Source organism: Rhinolophus ferrumequinum, chromosome 16, assembly GCF_004115265.2.
Source record: "Rhinolophus ferrumequinum isolate MPI-CBG mRhiFer1 chromosome 16, mRhiFer1_v1.p, whole genome shotgun sequence".
Classification (NCBI taxonomy): Eukaryota; Metazoa; Chordata; class Mammalia; order Chiroptera; family Rhinolophidae; genus Rhinolophus; species Rhinolophus ferrumequinum.
In genome coordinates, this window is record NC_046299.1 from 39582808 (window position 1) to 39608676 (window position 25869).

The 25869-nt window shown below is 36.9% G+C and overlaps 1 protein-coding gene across 3 annotated transcripts in view; it reads left to right on the top strand.

Annotated features, from left to right (window-relative positions):
* BICC1 (BicC family RNA binding protein 1) overlaps positions 1 to 25869 on the top strand; it is a 248485-nt gene that overhangs the window by 207706 nt on the left and 14910 nt on the right. For 2 of the 3 annotated variants that reach the window (XM_033131033.1, XM_033131035.1), the window contains exons 4-17: positions 3278 to 3357; positions 5142 to 5300; positions 6574 to 6627; positions 7460 to 7654; positions 7880 to 8131; positions 10163 to 10294; positions 12366 to 12552; positions 14428 to 14589; positions 15399 to 15595; positions 15734 to 15866; positions 16410 to 16566; positions 20073 to 20238; positions 22968 to 23007; positions 23396 to 23550. In XM_033131033.1, coding sequence (XP_032986924.1) covers positions 3278 to 3357; positions 5142 to 5300; positions 6574 to 6627; positions 7460 to 7654; positions 7880 to 8131; positions 10163 to 10294; positions 12366 to 12552; positions 14428 to 14589; positions 15399 to 15595; positions 15734 to 15866; positions 16410 to 16566; positions 20073 to 20238; positions 22968 to 23007; positions 23396 to 23550 — 2069 coding nt within the window. The remainder of the gene's footprint in view (positions 1 to 3277; positions 3358 to 5141; positions 5301 to 6573; positions 6628 to 7459; positions 7655 to 7879; positions 8132 to 10162; positions 10295 to 12365; positions 12553 to 14427; positions 14590 to 15398; positions 15596 to 15733; positions 15867 to 16409; positions 16567 to 20072; positions 20239 to 22967; positions 23008 to 23395; positions 23551 to 25869) is intronic. The other variant, XM_033131034.1, reaches the window with a different exon arrangement.

Genomic DNA, 25869 nt, shown 5'->3' on the forward strand with positions numbered 1-25869 from the left:
GCCGATTTGGGTCCTAGAGACAGTTTGCTGTTACATGTTGGTGACTATATGTTGTGGGTGTGTCTCTATTTGTGTCCATTTATAATTTATATTTTGGGTCACTAGATGGTGCTCTTTCACTTTGAAATAAAATGTGTTTTCTATTGAGGCTTTTCCTTTCTGTTTTCTTTATTGTTCTATTTATGCTGAGATGGTGGGAAAGCAAATTCTATCTTAAATTGGGTCTGAGGTTTCCTGTCCCTCTACAGATGCCTAGGAATTTTAATGTGATTATCCAGTCTGTAAAGTAATAGGTTTTCAGATTATCATACCACTCAATACTTACTGTTAATTTATTTTGTGAGAAAATGCACTATTTTTCCTGTAGAAGCATTTTGTGTTATATATACTTGATCCATACATAAGAAACTACAGTTATATGTGTATTATGTGGTTTAATAAGCTCTGCTATATGTGATGTAAAAATTACTTGGGAAACCAACAAAATGCTGATTACTGGGCCCTGGAGACCCAGGAACCTATAGTTAGCTCGTGCTAAAAGTCTGATGCAGGCATGTTTTGATCCTGTACAGGTTAGATCCAGGTTCTAATCCTGTACAGGTATGTGCATGTTCAGCAGAGATTAACACCACAGTCAGCCTACAGTAATTCAAACTACAGCTGAAGAGAGTTGAGACCAAAATTTTGAATGTAGGACAGCTCTTTATGTAAATATTGCCTAGAGCAGTTATAATGGATTTAATAAGAATTATGGAAGAAAATGGTTTGTTGGTTTACATAAGTGTGTTAAAGCTGGCTAACGACTTACAGAGACAAGGCCTCCTGTTAGGAGGCATTAAGGAGCAAGCAGTGTGAACAAGACACCCTAACGCCGTACAGTGGAGGCTCTCCCGGCTTGTTGGACATTCATTTTGCCCTGCTTTTAGGCCCCGTGCCTTATAATACCTGACACTTAGACATTTTAGAAAGTCTCAAGCACTCTTCAAGTCTTTGATCCTCAGATGTCCCTTTGACAGGGCTAATGTCTCAGGGGGGATTAAAGAAGAAAATAAGGAGAAGTGCCCAAGGCCAAGAGCAGTCACCTGGAGACAGTCTGGGGAGAGGGAGAAGGAGGGGGGCTGGAGGTGGTGGCACTGACTCATATTAAGCACAGCTGCTGGGATGTTGCCCCAGGAGGTCGGATGCATTCCTGAACTTTGAAGCTATTGCTCCATCCTTGTCCCAGGAGAGGGTGGCTTTGGAGAATGGTTTCCTCCTCCCCATTCTTCTTTCATTTCTCTCTCTCTCTCTCTTTTTCTCTTTCTCTCTCCTTCTTCTTATTCCTCTTCTTCTCTTGCTCCCTCCCTCCCTCTCTCCACCCCCTCTCCTCTCTCTCTCTCTCTCTCTCTCTCTCTCTCTCTCTCTCTCTCTCTCTCTCTTTTTCAATTGCACCTTACAAATATGCTAATCAGAACATTGATTTTTCCAATGGACTGTGAGATGGGGATGGGTGAAACCCAATATGAGGGAAACATATGTAACTTGATAAAATCCTCACTAGGTGACTCACTTCTTACCCTAGACAATTGATGGTTTAGGACTCAGCAGAACTGCTTGTTAATAGTGAGAGGTGCTCAGCAAACATTTGCTGACTCTGTGGCCGACCTGGGGTGAAGTACAGTGTATGAAGGACTCAGCGAAGAAGGCAGTCAGTCAGATTGTCATTAGTAATCATTGTGATGATGGTGACGACAATCATAAATTATCTCTGTTATGCAGCTTTACCACTACAGTGAGTGGCATACAACTTTTGGCTTACCCCAGAATGGTCTTACTCTCGGTCAGGCTGACCTATACGGTAACAGAACATGTAGCTTGCTGGGGAGAGGTGAAAACCTGATTAAAGAAAGAACTGCAGAGGCATATCCCCACCTTGGAGCTTTGGCTTTGACTTTGCCTCCACTGGACGATTCCAGCTGTCTCGCCTCCTTTAAGCCTTTCTCAGTAAGGCCTAAAGCCCTTACCCCCTTCCCACAGCTGGTACTCCTGATCCTTTTGTCCTCTTTTCTTTCATAACAGTTATATTCTAATATACTCGGTTATTTATTTGATTCACATTTGTCTCCCTGCACAAGACTGTAAACTCCATGTGGACAGGAGTCTTTTTTCTTCCCTGACAAATCCCCCAGCCCTTAGAACAGTGCCCTGGTACATAGTAGAGGTTCAGAAACTATTTGCTGAATGAATGAATGATTTTCTACATAAAATTCCGTGGCAGTAATAAACAATAGACATAACATATATTAGTCACTTAATACTAATTTTACATAAATATTAAATATTCCTGAATGAAGATTAAGGGTTTTTTTTCCCTATTAAACTTGACCTATAAGAATATCTTATAGTTTAAGTTAATCACATAGTTGAAAGTGTGGATCCAGAGTTGGAAGACATTGGATTATAGTGAACAAGCCTCTGAGTGGTTTTCTGGGGCAAGTTACCAAACTGCTCTGTACCTTAGTTTCCTCTGGAAACAACCTCACAAAGAAAACTGTGGAGTAGATTGAGTTAATGCATGTAAAGCATTAGAACAGTGCCTAGAATGTAGCAAGAGATCAAATAATAAATTGAATGTATAGACTCCTCATCTGTTTAAAAAATTGTGGGCTATGGGTACTAGACTTACTGACTTCAAAAGGTATATAAATGTCTGATTACTATGTTGTACACCTAAAACTAATATAATATTGTATGTCAACTGTAATTGAAAAATTAATTTTAAAAAAGACCTTGTTAGTTGTCGTAATGTAAGAGTCAGATTGTAGAGGGCCACCCACAAAAGAGAGACAGGATTTGAAGAAGTGATTACAATAGTCTGGGTGAGAGGTGGTGACGGTCTTAACTAACTAAGGTTTAAAATCAGATCTACTGTTAGTGCAGTGATACAGAGATGTTTTCTTTTTTGCAATTGATTGGCGAAAATATAAAACTATACATTTGTAGGTATTTTTTAAAAATGAAAAGTTTACATATTCAAAAATCAATAAAAATAAGTATATGATACACTTATTTTGAAATTAAATTTAAAATTAAATGATTTAACCAGTTTTCAGAGGAACGATACCACGGATGAATGCAGTTTAGGTATTTTTCATATTCCTGTCTGTATTACAATAATAACACAGAATGAATCAACTATTGAATTTATTATGGAATCTCTTTTCTTATATTGTAATATCAATTTTTAAAACAGAGTTTGGGGGTTTCATGTTCACCCTTTGTGTTTGATTTCTTATAGATCCCCATATTAAGGTTTCTGGAAAGAAAGAAGATGTTAAGGAAGCCAAGGAAATGATCATGTCTGTCTTAGACACAAAAGTAAGTGAATGTTAAGGACACTCAGATGTCAGAACCTTGTCTCTGCAAGGGCTACTTCATGCTGTTATGAAAGAACCATTTGGAGAAGAAAAACCAGGAGAAAGTAATGGTGGGTTTTAAAATAAGCACCTGTGATTCTTCAATGGATGTAAATTTCTATTTAAAATCTAAATGGGTTCTCTCATGCTGGGTAATTGAATAATATTGTATAATTTACATATGTATGTATTTACATGCCATCTTCAGAAATAGACATTGAGCCTGATTAGTATAGGGCAAGTAAGTAATAAAGATTGTAAAAATTAACATATTTGCTTTTATGATGCCAATAGAAAACCAAAATTATCTTCTGTATGGCTCTGTATGTATGATGGCGTGAAATCTCTGACACTTTCTCTTGTACATTTTCTCTCTCTGCAAGTATGTATAGAGAGATAATAGGGAAATTTAAATATCTAAAAATGTGTACTCATCTGTGAGAATCTACTTTAATAAATATTTTAAATCACTTACTATGTGCCAGGCACTTTGCTAAGCATTTCACAAATATTAATTTGTTTAATCCTCATACCTTACTCAACACAGAGATAATTAGGGATTTTCCCCAGGATCCAGTAGCTGACAAATGGGGAAGTGGGATTTAAATTCAGGCTGTCTGGTTCTTAACCACTATGTTTTGTCACCTGGTAGTTCATGGAAATGGTTTCTGACCTCTTCCTCCATTTTTTAAAAATCTTTTCTCGTTCTTTTTGGTTGTCTTATTTTTAATAATTATTTGCCTAATAATTCTTATTTTTAAGAATTATTAAATATTTCAGAATTTTTTTCCAGAAAAGAATGTCTTTTTCCTGTTTTTGAAATGTTAAACTAAAAGAACTGAGTTTAAAAATCTAAGTATTTAATGGATATGTTTAAAATTTAAGAATTCAGAAGATGTAAAACTACTGATATTTTTAACACCTAGTTGTCTTTTGACTTTTTAATTTTACTTTCTAACGACTGAAGAATTTCAGTATCAATCTTGTAAATGAGAAAGATTTCGTGGTTATAATTTTATAACACTAAACTGCCCCAAATTAAATCCAGTTATCCTTGTATGACCATAATTATCCATTATGTCTTGGAATTTTACATTTTGCTTTGCTATAACTAATCTCATACTTTGTATTGGTTTACTTAAGCCATTTTACTGTTAGAAATCTATGCTTTGTGATCTCTTCCTCATTCTTCTTCCTATCAGCAAGAATAATAGATCTACTTTGTAAAGTTTGGCATACCTTAATATAGCAATTGTGAAACCACTTGTAAACACTTCTTTACTCAGTTTTGAGATTTATTTTTATTTCTAGTTTTCTATCATCTTAGTTCTGCAGTTCTACTAGCATGTATATAGTCAGTCTTGTAACTGTGTTTTCATTTGTTTTTAGTTTTTTGAATTAAATGTTTCATGAATAATGTCTATTAAAGAAAAAAATGAGTAATTTATTTGTAATTGTAGCTGATTTTATTTAAAGGCTAGTTTCCAAAAAATTATCTTAGTAAAGAGTATATCTTTCTATTTTTTCTGACAAATTTGTCTTAAAATATTTCTTCTTCTTTTTTTTTTATATCCAAAGAGAAATTGATAGAAATGGAACATCTGTAGATTAAAATCTTATTTAAAAATCTGTACAGTCTCCCACTGGCTCACTTTTTGTTAATATTATTCTCTATCGGGGAAGTGTTTTAGGGAGTGGTTCCTTCCTTTTTCATGCCTCAAGAAATAATACATTATTTCCACCTAGAGCAATCGGGTCACCTTGAAGATGGATGTTTCACATACAGAACATTCTCATGTAATCGGCAAAGGTGGCAACAATATAAAAAAAGTGATGGAAGAAACAGGATGCCACATCCACTTTCCAGATTCCAACAGGAATAACCAAGCAGAAAAAAGCAACCAGGTGCTGAGTCTTTTCACATGAACTTTTATGGGACAAATTACAGAATTAGTTTTGCTGTATGCACATCTTTTTTGGGGACATGAGTGCAAAAAAAGTAATCATGGAGACGGCATGTAGTATATAGATTGTATGACCCGCCCCCCTGCCACAAGAAGATCAAAAGTGCTCTGGTTTTTTGAAGAGAAGAGTTGTAGGTGGGCCCAAAACTCTTGATTTCTCAGTGGTTGGTAGAAGAGAAGAGAGGAAGTGATGGCCACGTAAAATGAAGTCCCTAAGGAAAGGCTCAGAGAACGTATGAACGAGGAAAGGACCTGAACGCTTGCTTAGGCCAAGCAACACTTGTGGGATTCTGTCTGCAGCATCCCACGAGTGGTCCTCCAGGCGGTACCATGTCACCTCCTGAGGGGCAATCCATGAGGGCCCGTGTTCCTCACATTGACTGAATTATGTCTCTCTTTAGTTCATACACATTTTTCCTAGTTCTTATGGTTGGAAACAAATCAACTCACCTATCCCCATGAAAGCATTTTAGAGATATTATTATTTGTGTTATTTGGAAGTTTTTTCTCTCTCAGCTAATCACAATACTAGAAACTGTCGGCCACAAAGATAAATAAAATAGTCTTTTCTCTATGGGGACTAATGTGATAGTGGGACACATTCACAAAGAACTGGCTCAAAGGTCATGGTAGAAAGCAAGGGCAGTGTTCACAATATTCTATAACTAGTATGGTTTAGGCACATGCTCGAGACCACTGTCCTGGAGCCCCACATCCTGACCCTCATGCCAAGATTAATTCTTTAGTTGATGGATCCTGGGAAAGTCCCCGGGATCCCAGCAGAGGGCTGGAGGTGGGTGTTAGAGGAACAATTTTTTACCCACCAGCTCCCCCGTAGTTCATTCAGCAGTATCATTGTGTATCGATACGCATCTAGTCTGCAAGGAGTTTAAACAAAAGGGAGAAAAATGCAGTGAACAAATGAAATTATAAAGGAGGCAGGATGACTCACTGGGGCTGTGAGGTTTCAGGACTCCCAGGGGATAATGTAGATCACTTGACACAAATTACCTGAGGAACTCATTAAAATGCAATTTTTTATTAAGCAGGTCTGGGTTGCTGCCTGAGATCCTTCATTTTTAACAAGCTTACAGATAGTGCCCATGCTGTCTCTTCCTGGAGGACACTTTGAGTAGCAAAGATGTAGATAACTGGAAAAGCAGACGTGGGTTCAATTAAAAGAAATTTAACTCTGTATGTCCTTATTTTTGCAGGTATCTATAGCAGGACAACCGGCAGGAGTAGAATCTGCCCGAGTCAGAATTCGGGTAACTATTTATTACTTTACTACTGTAAATCCTTGTCAGCAACATTTTCATTACAGGGCGTTAAAAAATCATAATTTATCAATTTATAACAGTCACGTCCATTATGAAGGAAATAGTGACAAAAGTCGGTTTAAGACATTAAAAATGTGTCTTAAAGACTTTCTGGATTTTACCTGACTCAGTTTCTCTGGTGATTTTGAGATGATCAAAAAGAGGATGGGGCAGAAGGTGAAGGGATTAGAAAGTACAAATTAGTAGCTACAATATTGCCACGGGGATATGAAAGACAATTGTTGTAAAGATGTTTTAGGGTGTCAGATGGGCACTTGTCATATTAGAGAGACCACTTCATGGACAGTGTAGATGCCTGATCACTGCACTGTACACCTGAAGCTGAATAGTATCGAATGTCAACTATAATTTAATATATATATATAGTCACGGGATGTGGAATACAGCATAGGGAATAAAGTCAATTGAATTGTAACAGCTATATACGATGTCAGAGGGATAGTAGATTGGGGAAGGGGGGTTATCACTTTGTGAAGGAAGTAAATGTCTAACTATTACATTGTTTTGTACACTTGAAACTAAAAAAAAAAAAAAAGAAAAGCCTGAGGAAAATGCCACAGGTAAAGTTACAAACTTTGAGATTTCATAAAAGGATCCTGTCATTTAAGAAACTTTATATATTCTACTGAAGCTTATGTTTATAATCAAAGCAATTGATGTTTTAAAATTCCATCTTTAGTAAAGAATGGATGAATTATACATATTTCTAAATGTATAATGATGTAACTATCTGCTTTGGGTTCTCATAATTGCATTTTAGGAGCTGCTTCCTTTGGTGCTGATGTTTGAGTTACCGATTGCTGGAATTCTTCAGCCAGTTCCCGATCCTAATTCCCCCTCCATCCAGCACATATCACAAACATACAACATTTCAGTGTCATTTAAACAGCGTTCCCGAATGTATGGTGCTACTGTGATAGTACGAGGGTCTCAGAACAACACTAGTGCTGTGAAGGTAAGAGATGGACATACTTTCGAACATCAGACATGTACAAATCATTCACGTTTTCTTTTTAAAGGATTTTCCACTAATTCGTTTGCCAGAATTTTCCCTTGTATTACATTCTGGCTTATAGAATGTGTTGCATTTTTCCATAGTTGTTAGAAGTGCACTGGACTCTTGCCCTGTGTGTGGACAGTTGTTTTATAGGCTTATTTCTCTCCCACCCTTTTCTCCTAGGAAGGAACTGCCATGCTGTTGGAACATCTTGCCGGGAGCTTGGCATCTGCTATTCCCGTGAGCACGCAACTAGATATTGCAGCTCAACATCATCTCTTTATGATGGGTCGAAATGGAAGCAACATCAAACATATCATGCAGAGAACGGGTGCTCAGATCCACTTTCCTGATCCCAGTAACCCACAAAAGAAATCCACCGTCTACCTCCAGGGCACCATTGAGTCTGTCTGTCTTGCAAGGCAATATCTCATGGTAGGTTTAGTGAAATTAGTGTTTGTAATTTTTTTTTTGTCTCTTTGGGCACAGTGTATATTGCTGCACATACCATACTAGCGTATTTATGAAATCACTTTGGAAGCCTGGTCAAATAAGGAAATAAAGGAATAAGGAAGATAGTGCCTCACAGGCCTAATTTCATTACATAGGTGAATAATTTCCTTGTAGGATTATTATTATTTTATTATTATTATTATTATTTTTAAACTTAGACCAAAGTGGTTCAAATGAAATAATTGACTGTATTTTGTGGAAGGTGATTATTTTCATAAGACATATATTAGTTTGCAGTTTTCATTTAATGAAGAAAGTCTGTTTAAACAGAAAAGTAAAAATACCTTTTAAATATTACCCTCAAAGACATAAATTTTGGTAGCATAAAACATTTGAACATTTTATAAATCTCTGACATAATTTAAAAAACGCTATTTAAACCATGAATTCGAGTGTCATGCATTGAAGAAAAATAGCAGAATTAATATAATTCAGTACTACTTCCAGTTTATAATTTGAAATACTTCTTCCTATATTCATTTAAAAACCCAGTGTGTAGGTTGATACATAGCTACAAAATGGATTGACATAATGTGGACTCACAAATATTTTTATTAAAAACACCATTGTAGTCTCCTGTTCAGAACGTGACCTTTAGTGACATTTGAATCGGTAAGCTCCAGGTATGACCGTCACTATTATTAACTTGCAGAATTCATTTTTGAGAAACATTTACAAAATCCAAGTTTGTATTGTTGACTCCATTCCTCTGACAGAAGAGAACTTGTTATAATTAATAAGGTGTATCATATATAACTTCAGGAAATCTATTTTGTGAATGATTTTTTTTAAGTCAAGTTCACTTTATCAGGCTATTTTTAATATACTAGTAATCAGATGGCATATTCATATCCAAACATTATTATGCTTATTCATATTTTTTCTACTCTTCAAGTTCTTTAGATATTATTTGAGTTCAGTGAACTTTTTCAAGCATTCTTCACAGCTATGAAGTCATATACATATTTTGACCATACCTGCCAAAAATATAGGTGGGCATGAGAGATATTATTGTACAATATTAAAAGAAGTGAGGGACAGAGGGATAAATTAAAAGGCTTTAACCTATATTTTAAATACCATCACCTTTCTATAGCCATGTTCTTACAGAAATGACTTTTATCCACAAGAAAAATGGAACATAGTAATTTCATTTTAACTCTAGTATGTTTCATGATAACTTCTCCTGATACTTATGTACAAAACCCATCTGTCAAAAGACTAACACTGAGTATCCTGTGCATCAGAAAATGTATGTGATGTGGTTCCTGTACTCAGTAGATTAGGGGCCAGGAAGAAAGCTTCAGAAAAAAATAAATAAATACTAAACTCAGTAGTGCTAAACTCTGCAGAAAGGAGGTAAGATTTGAGCTGTATCAGAAGAGAAGTAGCACTTGGGTTGGTGAAGAAGTCTTTTGATGAGTTAAGATGCTGATATACAGTATCTGTTTAAAAGATAGTCAAGAGGCTGGTCTAGTCTGGAAGAAGGGACAGATATAGAGACCTGTGATTGCGCAAGCAAAGCTAGGCAAAACTGTGAAGCTCTTTAAGTGCTCATACAGGTTTAGATTTCATTCAGGAGACATATAAAAGCCACCATTCAGTCTTTGAGGAGGGCATAAGATGAGGACCCTGGATATGGTTGCAAATCTAGTTTCTGCCATCACTAACAAAACTGAAGTCAGAGGATAGAGGAATTTTCCCAGGTGCAGAATGAGTAAAAAATTCAGGGCCAAAAATAGAAACAAACTTGAGACACATAATTTTGTCACCCAAAAAATGGTTTCTGCCACCAGCCCTCTGAGCTATGTGTAAATATATACTTTAGCTTTAATACTTTGGTTTACTCTTTAGATCTGTAAAATGCTTCATTATTTGTAGGCATGTTAAATTATTGGATGCTTAAATGAGTGACTATTTACCTCCTACACTTTTTATTGTGACATTTCCTAGGGTTGTCTTCCTCTTGTGTTGATGTTTGATATGAAGGAAGAAATTGAAGTTGATCCACAATTCATTGCTCAGTTGATGGAACAGCTTGATGTCTTCATTAGTATTAAACCAAAGCCAAAACAGCCGAGCAAGGTTGGTTCAGAGTTTGGACCCGGAGAACCATGTATCATATCACATTCTGTTTTATTTGTATATAAGTGTGTATTTGCATGCTGAAGGAAGTAAATATCCTATATAGCATATGTCATTATATATTATAGTTAGCTATTTTATACAAGTATAAATTTGTAACAATATTCATTACTGATCATCATTTTCTTTATATATGTGTTGAGTTTGGAGTCCATTTTTAGTGACCATTATTTTTCTATATATGTAGAAAACAATTATATATATACATACATATATATATATACACACACACACGAAGGAAAGAGAAAACATTTTTTATCAATTTGCATCTGATAATTAAGCTACCAGAGAGTTGATAAGACAAACGTGTTATATGTGTATATGTACATATCCAGTACAATTCAAAAAATATTTAGTTTGCGTATTATTTGGCAGCCACTGTGCTAGCCCTGGAAATTTAACGAATAAGTGTCCATTCTCTTTATTAATGAATACTTTTAGTAATGAATTATACCCAGTTCAGCCTGCTTGGAACCTCTCCCCTAAGGTGTTGCAAAATTTCAGTGTTTACATATATTGTAACAGTTTAATGGGATAATTGATGATATTAAGTGCTAGTGAGAATTTGAGGAAAGAGGAATGTTCCTACATTAATATTGCATAAACTGGCACAACCACGTTGAAGAGCAATTTGGGAATATCTGATCACACTGAAAATACCCTACCCCCAGCAATTCTGCTGCTAGTTATACACTCTGAAGAAACCTTTGTGCCAGAAGTCGAAGGAAAAGAATGGTGTTTAGTAATAAAAGCAAGTTGCATATTTTTATTATTTAGTAGGTGAAATACCAAACAGCTATGCCTTCTATTTTTTTTAAATTTCTAAACCACAAATCTTATACATGCACAATGGTATATGTATAATATATTTCATACATTTTTGTATATATGTAAATAATGTATTCGGTGTACAGCTTTAAAAAAACAAAACAATCATGACTTCTTCCAAAGAAAACTTGAAAGGAAAAGGAGTATTGATTCTAAGTGAACTTGGTATAATGAGCTTAAAGTTAGAGAAGAAGACATTCATTTCATGTGTTGTGAAGCTTCATGCTTGACTAATTTGAGTTGACTGGAGTCGCTGTAGATACCAGGACAAAAAGATAAAAGACAGAATAGACTTCTGAGGACTTGTGCATATAACACGGACAGACACAAGAATCCTGGAGTTCAGTAGCAAATGAGCACAAGTTGGGGGAGAATAGATTGTCAGTGAGAATTCGGAAGTCTTGCAGCATCGCAGGCCATTTAATTCTGCCTCGCTGGCCGCCATGCTTACTGCTGCTTTAACTGGATTCTCAGCCACAAATTTTCTTTATTGTTCATTGGAGGCTTTCCCCCTTGGGTTCACATTTCCAATTTTCTAGATGAGTCCATTGAGGGGGGAAAAAAAAGATTTATTGTTTAGAAATTAATTTTATTATAAGCTTTGCCATAGATATGTCATCAATGAAGAATAGTGGTATGTCAAGGTCTATTAGTTAACTAGTAGACCATAAATGTCAAACGTAAGTGACTATTATTTTGTAGTCTATATACTGTCTGGAGACAAGTTTGATTTGTTTTGTAAAAAAGAGATCCGGGGGGAAAAGCTTTAAAGTAAAGACAAGACGATATAAACGACAGTGGGCTCTAGAGATGGTCTGTTGTTCCAGTCCTCTCGCTGTCCCTCCACAGCTGCACTGTGACCTTGGGTACATCCCTTAATCTTCACTAAATATGAATAAATTTCTAACCCATAAAGTTTTGGTGGGAATTGGAATATATGTGCAGCTTCCATCACAGTTCTTGGAACACAGGACACACCCAATAAATGGTAACTAACATTTTATGGTTTTTCCAAAAGGAGGAAGCATAGTAAGTGGTTAGAATTTGCAGTTGATTTTAAAGCAGCATTAATATATTCCCTAAGTAGAATTTTTATTACCACATTCATGTCTCACCCACCTCCCCAATTCATTGTAGACTACTTGCATGTCACTTTTTTCTTTCCCATTATGTGTTTTCATAGTCTGTGATTGTGAAAAGTGTTGAGCGAAATGCCTTAAATATGTATGAAGCAAGGAAATGTCTCCTCGGACTTGAAAGCAGTGGGGTTACCATAGCAACCAGTCCGTCCCCAGCATCGTGCCCTGCCGGCCTGGCATGTCCCAGCCTGGATATCTTAGCCTCAGCAGGCCTCGGACTCACTGGACTAGGTATAACATTTATTATTATAGCACTTCTCAGTCATTGGGGGATTGATTATCCAGTTCCCTTTCTTTTTCTGGTTTGGGGCTACATTTTAAAGGCTATGATTTTCCCGCTTTAGGCCCTAAAATCAGATGAAAAGCGACAAAACTCTGATCAATCCATTTTGGGGTTTTTTGTTTGTTTGTTAGACTCTATGGATTCCTGTTTCCTAGATTCTTATTCTTTTAGCATAAAAAAATCAAGGTCTGACTTTTGTTTTCAGTGGCTGTGTTTGTTCTGCTAAATTAAGAATGCCATTGAGACTGAAGTCAGCGGCTGAGTATAATTTATGTGTTTGTTCTCTCTTGCATTTGCAATATTGCCATCAGTCCCTAGAGATAAAGATTATCCAGTTTGTGTTTCGAAAAGTAATTGCAAATCTGTAGGAGAAGTGGGGAGAGGGGGAGGTGAAAGCATGCAGAACCCCCCACTCCCAGGGGCTAAGCCTGCCTCCCGCTAAGACACAAAGGAAATCTAGAGTGCGACCGCTGGCCACCGAGCTAGGGGAGCAAACAGACCTGTATTTGTAGCTAAGGTAGAAAATAGGAAGGTGAAAGGACAACATTTCAATGCTTTGGTCCTTTAAGAAAGTCAAGTGAGCCCTGTAATAGTCACGGTGATATTTATTGCCTCATTTATGGATTCCCATCTCAGGCTGAAGTCAGTTGCTCTATTAAACTATGCTAGGTTCACTACTTTCTTGCACTTTTTTTTCAGTAGCCTTTATATAAAAAGTTAATGCAATAACCCGAGCAAATCATTCTGCCCATTCAGCGTTGATTGGAGACAAAAAATACAGCAGTCTTTAGTTTTTTTCTAATAGCTATTCTTGCTTTAAAAATACATATATAACATGTTTAAATAATACAATTAATACTCCAAGCAGCCTTGCCTAGACGTCATTGAAGTAAAGGCAGATTTTTCTCTCTTTCTCCTGGCCCACAATCTCCCAGTGGTGCTTTCCACTGAAGATCTGAACAGCCCTAGTAACACAGCAGTTTATCTGGAAATGTGTCACATAACTTAGGAGGAACTGAGTTCCTTGCTGTACTAGAGAGAAAAGAAGTGAGCAGAGATTCAGTTACTCGATTTTTAAAACATTTTCATGGCTATGCCTATCCTATACTACTTCATGCTTTAAGTATTCCTGGAAATTTTTATATAAATCCACATTTTACTTCAGGCCATATTTTAAATGCCCAGAGGGAAATCTCATCATTTAAATCAAGCATTAAGTCCTTAAAAACAAGGGAAGAACCAAAAAAATATGTTTTTTCCCCTGAGAATAGCTTTCATACACATTGAGATGGAGCACGAAGAAATCATGCATGTGTTTTGACATAGTATGAAAACTGGTCCAGGGAGCTCAGCCCATCTGCAAATGGGCCAAATGGAGCCATTCTGTTGCAGGAACACATTCCCTCGTTCTCTGCTAATTGTAAGTGGTTTGAAAAGAGTTTGTTTGAAAGCATATGGCAACTGAATTATTGCAGAGAAATAAAAATGGGTTTCCACTTGAGCAAAATTTTGTTCATCTTGGCTACTGAAATGAATGCAAAACAGCTGGCGTTGGTCAGTGACCCTGACTGCTTCCTGGTTTGAGTACACACCTGTCTTCCATTTTCCCATCAGCACCTGTCTGTGGATAAACTGGGTCCTGTGTTGGAGTCATAGCATGCAATATTTCATAGGAATATTTGAAAGGAGGTAACCTGTCACTCATTTTATATTTAGAAAATATCAGATTCGATCACTGTGTATTCCAAATGGTGATATTGGTGCCATCTGTTATTGTAAAATCTTGAATTTATGCATACTGACTTTGCATTCCTGTATTACAGGTCTTTTGGGCCCCACCACCTTATCTCTGAACACGTCGACAACCCCAAACTCACTCTTGAATGCTCTTAATAGTTCAGTCAGTCCTTTGCAAAGTCCAAGTTCTGGCACCCCCAGCCCCACATTATGGGCACCTTCACTTGCTAATACTTCAAGTGCAACAGGTCAGTATCATTTTAGTATAATCAAAGGCATGTCTTCTTAGGTACTATCAGTTTTTAAATAAAACTTATTAGTGGTTCCATGTCCTTAGGGAAAAAGTTACAGTTCCAAGGGTACTGCAGCCAAGCAGAAATCCCCTAACGTGTAAGTTAAAATGATGCACGAGAAAGTTTTTCATAAAAGTGAAATCTCTTCCAACCTGACACGCAGATCAGGAAAAAGAGCATGATGTGCAGGGAGCTGTGGCAAAGGCACATGAAGGTCACTCACCTGGTAATTAGGAAATGGAGGTCCTAGAAGGACAGATTTGCTTGGTAGTCATCCACACACGCTAAATCTAGCTAGCTTCCTCATCCGTACAGTGAGAAGCTTGCATAAGTATTCTCTAGAGCACGGGTGTCCAAACATTTTTCAACGTTTTTTACCAAGGGCCATATGTGTTAAAATACAAAAACAGCCGGGCCACTCACTCGAGGTGAAGTACCTATTGCCTCACCTGGTTTATTTAAGTAAACTAAATATATTTTTGGAATTTGCTGTGGGCCAATTAAAAATGGATTGTGGGCCGCAGTTGGCCCGTGGGCCGCAGTTTGGACACCCCCGCTCTAGAGTATATTGTTCCATTTTAACATCATTTTGTAAGAAATGTTCATTAAACCTGTTTGCAGAGAGGTATCAAAATCAAATTCTCTTGTGAATTTGCAGCAACAAAAATGATGTGTGTTGTTGTTACTGAAAATAATAAAATAATGCTTGTTGATGCTGAGTTTTTTTCCTGTCTAATATCTGTCTTCATGAAATGTTGTTCTAGGTTTTTCTGCCATACCACATCTTATGATCCCACCTACGGCCCAGGCCACGCTAACCAATATTTTGTTGTCTGGAGTGCCCACCTATGGGCACACAGCTCCATCTCCCCCTCCTGGCTTGACTCCTGTTGATGTTCATATCAACAGCATGCAGACAGAAGGCAAAAAAATCTCCGCTTCTTTAAATGGACACGCACAGGTAATGCCCTTCAGCTAGAATAAGGTGATCTCTGCTGTTCGTAAGAGATAAGCCACTCGCAACACTTTTAAGCTTTCACCTGAAATGAAATTTAGAATTGTGACCCTCTCTGTATGTTATTTTCTATTATTATTTCAGTCTCCGAATATAAAATATGGTGCAATATCCACTTCATCACTTGGAGAAAAAGTGCTGAGTGCGAATCACAGTGATCCCTCCAGACAAACAAGTGGATCGGAGCAGGCCTCACCCAAATCAAACCCTGCAGAAGGTATCTATCTTTCCTTCTGAACTTGAGCCTGGTCTATTACTTGGATAAAGGGGATTGTAGAAACTCTCTGAAGTGATTTCAGATTGCTTTTGCTAACCAATATGGCTGATCCTGCCTCAAGAATGCAGAAAGGCAACATCTTGGATAAATTTCCAAAGAACATGGTGGAAAATCAAAAAGGTTTTTCCTCAGAATCACTTTCCTGTTACAGTGGGACTTCTTAAAGTGAATGTAATTGTCTAGCAGGAAAACATCAGTTTACTAAATACATATATATGTGAGTGTGTATGTATGATTTTTTTTCCTAAGTAGATACTGCTTTTTAGAACCCTTTCACACCTAACAATCTTTAAAAAATATGAGGGCTTCTCTTCAAATTTCATCTTGAGTTTTGGAGGCAGCCTGAATTTAAGGTGTTGTCTCTGCAGGTGAAAGCTGTTACCTCTGTGTCTCCCTAGAGTTGGATTCTGGTTTGTTTCCATCGCAGGTGATTGTTGATGATAAGGTAATGTTTGGAGTTTCACTTTGTTCTCTTCTTCGCAGGTTGTAATGATGCTTTTGTTGAAGTAGGCATGCCTCGAAGTCCTTCTCATTCCGGGAATGCTGGTGACTTGAAACAGATGATGGGTCCCTCCAAAGTTTCCTGTGCCAAGAGGCAGACAGTAGAACTACTGCATGGCACAAAAAACTCCCACTTACAGTATGTATTTCATCTTTAAAAGTCCTTGATCCTTTGAAAGACATTGTATAACAGGCTGGATTTGTTTTAAGTTAGTGGAACAAAACTGGATTTGTTCAGCAGTTAGTGCTCTTTGATTCAAGTGAGTTTCATCTCATCCATGAGTTTGTTTATTTTTTTTTTAGTTCTCTTTATACCTTTTCATTTTTCTTAAATGTTTTTATTGAGATCACATGGGTTTATAACATTATATAAGTTTCAGGTGTGTAACATTATAATTCAACATCTGTGTATACTACATCGTGCTTACAACCAAAAGTCTACTTTCCATCTGTCACCATATAATTGACCCCCTTTACCCGTTTTGCCCCCCTGTACGCTGCTTCCCTTCTGGTAACATCGACCTGTTGTCTGCCTCTGTGAGCATGTTTTTGTTTTTGTTTGTTCATTTGTTTTGTTTTTGTTTTTATACAAAAACACATGACATGGTGAAATGTCAGTGAAATGACATGGTGCTTGTCTTATTTCACCTGATTTATCTCACTTAGCACAGTGCCATCAAGGTCATCCATGTTGTCACAAATATCAGCATTTCATCTTTTTTTTATGGCTGAGTGGTATTCTGTTTTGATCTTAGTGATGTTTTTGTGGGTAACAATTTTATTAAGGAATAATATCTGGTCATTTTAACCCTTATTATCTACTCTATAGTCCGTCTCCTTGTCAGTTGGTTAGGTTTTTATCTGGGTCCTCTAAACCATCTATATTGCTCTGAAACTTTAATAGTCTCTCTGCTTTTCAGTAATCAGCGGGACAATATTTATTCTCTGATTGCTACTGTCAGATATTTTCCTGCTGTGAATTCTCCTTCATTTGCCTTTGTATTTCTAACTTAAACTATGACTCCCTTGTTCCAAATACTAACTTTGTTATTAAATACTAATTATTTAATTAATTTAAATAATTATTTATTTAATTAATTATTTAATTAAGGCAGCATCATGATTTCACTTATTACAAATCACAGTGAGTATAAATACATACGTCGTGTTAAGCATAACTCTCCTTTACCATAGGATGGTTACAAATGTGCTATCCTTGTTTTATTGTTTTTTTCCATTTATCTTGTTTTTTCAAATAGGCAGTCTATTCGCATGTTTGTAAAAAGAAAAACAATGAAATGCTTCTACATTGAAAGTTTTGCTCCCACCCATCCTATCTACCCAATTCCCTCTACTGTCTTATTAGTTTTTTTGCACAGTTGATCTTCAAATAACGCGGGTGTTAGGGGCACTGACCCCGTGTGGTCAACAATCTGTATATAACTTTGACTTCCCAAAAACTTACCAACAGTCCTTCCTTGTTATCCAAAGGGGATTGGTTCTTGGATCCCCCTCCCCATGCCTGCAGATAAGAAAGTCCCCAGGTGCGCAAGTCCCTTATATAAAAAGCAACAAAGGAACAAGACAAAAAAATAAAGACACAAAAACTCATAGACCCAGGCAATAGTTTAGTGGCTACCAGAGGGTAAGGGGGAAGGGGAGGGGTAGGTGAGGGTAAAAGGAGTCAAATATATGGTGATGGAAGGAGAACTGACTCTGGGTGGTGAACACACAATGTGAGATATAGATGATGTATTACAGAATTATACACTTGAAACCTATGTAATTTTACTAACAACTGTCACCCCAATAAATTAAAAAAGACAACACAAAAAAAAAAAAAAAAAAAAACAATTGAGTGCCTCCCAGTTTTACTAGGTATCAAGGCAGCACATAACATTAAAACTTAACTCCAGGATTTAACACCATAAGGACCAACTATGTAATTTGCAGGGTCCAGAACAAATATAAATTGTGGCGTTACTTCTCTAAAACCCAGGAAAAAACAGTGTCATTAAAAGTATGTATGAATCTTTGCCTTTCTTCTATGGCCTCACTATCTTGACGTATAGTGTTTTATGTTTGCTATTTAATGTTGTTCTACGTAAATAAAGATTCACATTTAAAAAAAAAAATAAAATGGCACAGAACAACGCGTACAGTTGGCCCTCTGCATCCCCGGTTCCCAACCATGGATCAAAAATACTGTTTTGGAGTCATTATTGGTTGAATCCTAGGATGCAAAACCCAGGGATATGGAGGGCTGACTGTACATTTATTGAAAAAAAACTACATATAAGTGGACCCATGCATTTTAGAATCATGCTGTTCAAGGTTTAGCTGTATATTCTTACAGTGTAGAATGTCTATAGGCACATATAGCACATACAGTCTTATTTCCTCTTTACAAAGTCTGATTAGTTTTTATAAACTCTTTGGTCAATTAATTATTATTGTTCCCATTTTGTCTAAATCTGCTATATTTGTATTTTTCTTTACATGGTACTAATACCCATGATTAACATTATTTAATATAAGTTAAGAAATGATTTTGCTTTCTTCTCTATATTGAAATATTTGAAGTATATACCTATTCCTTTTATCACTAAGTGTGAATTTAACATTGTCTCTTTATTTTGAAAACACAAGTCTGATCTTGGCATATTCTGGCTTTAAAACCTTCAACAATCCGTATTGCAAGCTTCCTTTCCTTTGCTTACGCTGTTCCCTCCACGTTGCTGTTCTCCTGGCCTTTTGCACTGGTGTACCTATAGATGCCCTTTGAATTCCAGTTCAGATGTCATCTGTGAAGCCTCTGTGAACTTTTGTCATGGAAACAAAGTTTATTGCACCCTCTTTTGTATTCCAATAGTCCTTTCTAAATTCCCTTGATTTCCCCCGGCCCAACTGAGTAGTTAATGATAAAAGAAAGAATGAATGAACAAATCAGCTCTTTGACTAATAATGTTTCTTACTTCTCTTTTACTTGAGCTTAACATACAGTTGGATTTGAACTTGAGGTGTATGCATAGGGCATTATCAATTTTTGTAATTCCGATCATTGTTCCCCATTTCATGAAGCACTTTCATGCCCTTCCCATACCCCTCGAACAGGTGTTGGCGAATGTTTCTTACTTATCTGCCACCTTTATCATAGCAGATTTGTTAGCAATATCATATACATTTCACACATATGAATTGGATCATCTGCATGCCTTCAGATTGACTGAGTCTTGTTTAGACTGTGTATGCGTTGGCCACTGCTATCTCCTTGATGTATACAAATTAGAAATCTTGTCTGTATGTCTATTCCACATGTACCATATACAACACCATATATACTATATATAATGTGTGTGAATATATGTCATGAAATAATTTTAGCTCCAGCTCTTAAGAGTCAGAATGCCTGGGTTCCAGCTCTGCCATTTATCAGAGGTATGACCTTGGACAAGGTACTTCTGTCATCTATAAAATGGGGATAAGAATACTCCCTACCTCAGAGCAGTGTTGTGAGGATTAAATGAGCTAATACAGGTAAATAGTTGACAATGATAAACATACAATGTACATGTAGCATACAGGAAACATTTAATACATTTGTGTATCACGGTGGAGTGTTAAATTCCAAACTCTGTTTCACAGCAGCACTGACAGGTTGCTCTCAGATCCTGAACTGAATGCTACCGAAAGCCCTTTGGCTGACAAGAAGGCTCCAGGAAGTGAGCGTGCTGCGGAGAGGGCGGCCGCTGCCCAGCAAAACTCTGAAAGGGCCCGCCTGGCCTCACGGCCATCATATGTCAACATGCAGGTAATGATAAAAAAAAAAATGGGAAGGCCATCCAAATGTAGAGTGTTGGGTTAGGGAATGGGGAATTCAGTGAGTATTTAGCAGTAGAGCAGAAATTAGGTTTTCTTTCTGTCCTCCAGTCAAAATTAAATTTAAATATATATGCAGTAGTTAGGAATTGGTTTTGAAATGCAGGAGTTAGCTTAAGTGAGAAGAATTGTTTATAATATGAAGAATGACATAAATGGCCTATGCCAGTATGTGTTATGCAAATGATGTTATTCATCTGTTTTAAGAAAATTTAGATAAATGTCAGAGCTGTTATTTCTAAGTATTACTGCCTCATGACATAGTCTTGGATAAATAGATATAATATCCTTCTATCTATAAAATGGAAATGATTAATTCGTTTGGTGTCATTTAGAGGGGTATAAAAATAACTCATATGAATCTTTAGGTTTTTGAAAGAAGATGCTAAATATTATTGATGATTATATTTACAGATTTCCATGATTATTTTAAACAATTTCCTCAGCAGGGATTTTCTCTGTATCCATTTTTCAAAGTATTGCGCTCATTACTCAAAATAGACTATTGACCATGAAAGTCAGGAATCTGATTTCCATATAGATCATAATATGAGAGATATGGTGCTTTTGCTTTTAGAGATTCCTTTGTGCTTTTAGAGATTCCTATTAACATCTGCTTTCAGTATCAGAATTACTGGGTAGACTTACCTACTTCATACTAAGATATTTATCATCCCCATCCCACCATGTCCAAAAAAAAGGAAAGAAAAACTTTTCACAAAATCCTAGAAACAAAGCAGTTGTCACAGATATATCAAAGAAATTAATTCGTGAAACGAAATTATACTTCTGTCATTCCAGCGAAAACTACAGTTAAGTCCTGCTTGTCTGTTTTTTTAATCCTTTGCATTCAAACATTTCCATGAGGTTTTAGATGAATGGTTTTACAAAAGCCATAGTCATTATAAAGTGTCAAAGTTAAAAAAATGACATTTGTTACATTTTCTCTGGTGGATTCATTTTCACTTAATATAGATTAAAATTCTCTCATCTAAGAAGTATCAAATCTGCTTTACGATCCATTTATGGTTTTCATCCATCTTGTACTTCTCGTCTTTTCCATCAGGTTTATACCTACAGTGAACTATTTTCATGTTTCTTCTTTTAGGATGGATAAAACTTGTTTTTGGTGATCTAGTTTCAACTTAAATAGATGTATTTATGCCATTACTAAAGAGCTGACTCTTAAAATCACTAGGAAATCAATGATAATAGTCACTGAGCATTGTCAGGGAGAGAGAGTGAAGACTCCCTTGATTTCCTTCAGCTAAAAATCACCTCTGTCTCCTGACCGTTCTTGGAATGCTGCTCCAACTCTCTTTTCATACCTATCTCACTTCCTAGTAGTTATTTTTTGTAGGATTTTTCCTTTTACCCATCCCTAAGACTCTACATGCTTTGAGGCTATAGATTATTAATTAATGGTATTTTTACACAAAGTGTAGCACATTCTCTTTAACCAGAGACACTCAACGAATATTTATTGAACAAATGAATATAGGATCTCCCCACATTTTGCCCTTAGACCTTAATTATTAAAAGTTGATTTTAATTCCCAATGCCATTTTATACCTAGGATTTCAAAAACATCATCAAACAGTGTTATCAAAAACCTGGCTCTCCCGATTTACCGTTGTGTTCTTAAAGTTAACCATACAATTAGGTTTGTCTGGGTCAGCCTGTTTAGTTGTATTATCCTGACCTGATTATTATTTGTGGCACATTTCACTCTCAGAAATATCCTGTTTCAGACTGTCAATTACCTGGGCATGTACTCTACATATGGGGAGATAGTCCTTCTGGGAGAAGGATCAGAAAAGCTCTTCCCAGTTGGTTCTTGACCATCCTGGTTAAGGCCTTTGAGACATTCTTAAATCAAGTCTTAGCTAGTCCCTACATTGGGGAGTTGAGGATACTGGGTTAGCATTTGGGATGTAGTTATATCTAGACTACTTTCTTCAAAACAACCTATCTTGGTTTCTTTGTTGACCTGACTGTGGCATAAGTCACTTATTCCATGTGAATAGAAAGAATAAATAGTGCCATCCTAATCCGGTGCAATAAAAGGTAACGAGGTTTAATTGTATTGTATTGCTTAATGTTATTATAGCTTAAAGCTAGGCATTTGCCATTTATCTCATTTCAAAAGCAAAGCCTGTTCCAGTTAGGCAAAATAATTTCTTAAGTTGTCTCCACATTATACTACTTCAGGCCATGCTTTACCTAAATGAAGAGGGGATTTTGAGAAACAAAGGAGGCCAGTAGATAAACTGAAAGCATTTTGGTAATTATTTTGAAACAGCATAACTATTATTAGGTTATTCACTATACTTTAGCATATATTTGTCCTGGTATGTTAAATATTCATACTACGAGTATACATAGGATTTTTTTTCCCCTTTTGACAGAAAATGTCTAACTCTTGTCACTGCCATGACTTAAAATCAGAAGTAGTAATTTAGTATGCTAATTATTTTTGAAAACACATTTACATTTGTCAGGTTTGCACTGAAGTACTGACACATTATGGTGCAAGACTTAGCATGTGTCCTTGGCAGATTCATGTGCTGTAGTCAAAACCTTTGTTCTCTAATCATGGAGCATTGGCATGGCATTTGGATAAACTGGCAATAAAGATAGTTTCTCTATTTCATTTTTCAGGCATTTGACTATGAACAAAAGAAGCTATTAGCAACCAAAGGTATGTGATACGTTAATGATCTATATACTTTGTTTTTGTTTCTGTTTTTCTAGTGGACCCCTAAAAGGTTTTCCAGTATTCATACTGAATTGTGAAATTAAACCTTCATAAAAAGAAGGTTTAGGATCAAAGTTGTGCACATTTTATTGTGGTTGAATATATTTTGTTGAATAGATTAACATTACATCAATTAAGAAATAATGTAGCATTTTAATATTTACCATTACTTTGTATAGAAAGTTTTATGAAGCTATTTTAAGGCATTTTGTGTTAAAAATAATATTCAGTGATGATTTCGTTATGTATATCAAAGAAAACACTCATCGATGTTTTATTTAAGAGATATATTTAAATGCCAAGCATTTGTTTCATATTCTGTTTCCCACAGCTATGTTAAAGAAACCAGTGGTGACAGAGGTCAGAACACCTACAAACACCTGGAGTGGCCTCGGGTTTTCGAAATCCATGCCAGCTGAAACGATCAAGGAGCTGAGAAGGGCCAACCACGTATCTTATAAGCCCACAATGACAACCACTTTTGAGGTTGGTAGAGTCACGCCCTACTCATTCTTCCTGTGTGTTCTTTCAGAAAAGAAAACAGTCATCTCTCCTCTCCCATTCTTTATTTACATGAGGAAAAATCATTAGTGGGGATTTGTTTAATTCCTGCTCTTATAAACATGTTGCTATAAAATTGATGCAGTCTAATATATTATGGTCTTTTATGTATCTTCTCTTAAAATTGTTGATCAGCTGTTACGGAGATGTAAATTTAGATAAATATGTTTTGCATTTTTGTTAGGGGGAGAGTCTCATCAGTGTTAGAGCAGAGCTGAGATTAAGCAAAGGACAGATGTAATATTCCGGAAAACGTATAAAGAATCCCTGTATCCAAAGGTATCACCAGCAAGCCCACCATAGGGAAAAAAGGCAAATGTTCAACAAAAACAAGTTTTCAGATATGAGTTAAAAACTGTGTTCAGATGTGCCAGGAACACAGCAGGAAGTATCACAAACAAGAGCTCCAAAATTTTATGTTTCCCAGATGTTGGCTGCACTGCTCATAGTGAGATTGGGAAGCTGGCATTGTACCACATGGAGAAAGGGTCCAGAGTTCCGTCCTTCCCAGCCAGGCTACACGTGACTCACTCCGCGAGGCCTTTTCAGTTTGAGAGGATCAGATTTTGGCTGTCAGCCTTTTGCGAGCTGGGGTGGAGTTAGAGCTCACGCATGCACACACAACGCTGGGGAGACTGTGCAAACCCAAACATGGGTGAAAATGATTAATCCAAGACCCACAGTGTTCAACCAGAACACTGTAGACTGAAAAACAAATAGTGGATTAGGGTTTCATAATTGTTAGTTTAATAACTGGCATTTGTAGAGTGACCTTCTTTTCTCCACCTATTTTCTTTGTAATAAATTAGGCTGTTGATGAAGGGCAAAAACAAACATGTGAGTTTTTTCCTTTGTCTCTTCGAATAAGTGCAAAAGAAACTTTGCACTATTTGAAATACTGAAAAGAACAGTCTTCTGTGAATGTCATTGTCACACCTACAGCAGTAACCTGGCAGGCTGTATTTAAAGATTGAAGTTGCTGTCAGCAGCTAGAATGTAGGGACCATTACGAAAAATCTTGAGGCTCTAGGAGGTACACTCTTTCTGTCATTATAGTGCTCAGAGAAACTAAATGTCTCTTTTGTTGGCAGAGACCTTAAAACTACTGTGCCAATTCTTTCAACTGATGAACTATAGTTGTCCATTTCACTCACCCTTGGCTTTGGCACAGTGGAGTGTTAGGTGGTTGACTGTGTTTCTGTACTTTCAGAGGTGAACTATTTCACTATAGAAATGCTGATTCAGTTCTGCTCTCAAAGACCAACATTATGAAGGTTTGAAATGGTCATTCTAATAATGTGGGGCTGTGACAACCACTGTTGGTAGAGGAGTGACAGTTTTGATGAGTGACTTCACTCCTCTGAGCCTGTTTTCTCATTGGCGTTTTAGAGGATGACTTGGGAGAGGGCATTGAGGGCATAGCATGGTGTACAGTACGTTCTGCAGTTAGTATTATTTCCACTGGAGAACTTGACCATGAAGAAAACCAAGAGCCTGCTGAAAGATGAGATTAAGTATATGAATGCTTATTGCTGGAAGTATTTCTGCACATTAAAACTAGGTGTGTTTTTTTATAGCCAGAGGAACACCTCAGAGTGTTAGATCAGCCCATAATGTACTCGTGACAATTATCTTCAATCACATTAATTTATTTATTTGTGGTTTATAAGGTGCGTTTTCATCCACAAGTTTATTCAATCCTTGCAAACTCCCATGAAGGAAATCGGGGGCCACAACAGTTAAGTGTCTTACTTGAGGTCATGGCAGTAGGTGTCAGAGAAAAGACTTGAATTCATTTTACAAGATTTCCTCACACTCCTTCTAATGGTTTCACCCAAGAGGGTCCACAGCAAAGGTGGTATGAAATTAATCTAGAGCCACGTTGCCCTACCTTAATCGACGGAAGAATCACTTGGAGAGCTTGATAAAAACATATACTCTTGCTCTAGGATCTCATTCATCAGGTAGGGAGCGGGAACCAGGTATCTCCGTTTTCAGCAAAAGTCTAGTATGATTCTGATGTAGGCATCTTCTGGAAACACTGCTCACAGGGACCTACCACTAAGGGGGATGCTGCAGAAAAGGTGTCAGAACCTGCTCTGTCTGCTCTGGCACTTGCCCAGGGATAGGTAGACCACTTTCTGTAGACAGGAGTGTGCAGGTCCTGACTCAGCGGCTGAACCCCCGTCCTGTGGCTTTCCTTGCTTTGGCCTTCTTGGGTCAGGCCCTTCCACCTTCCTGGCT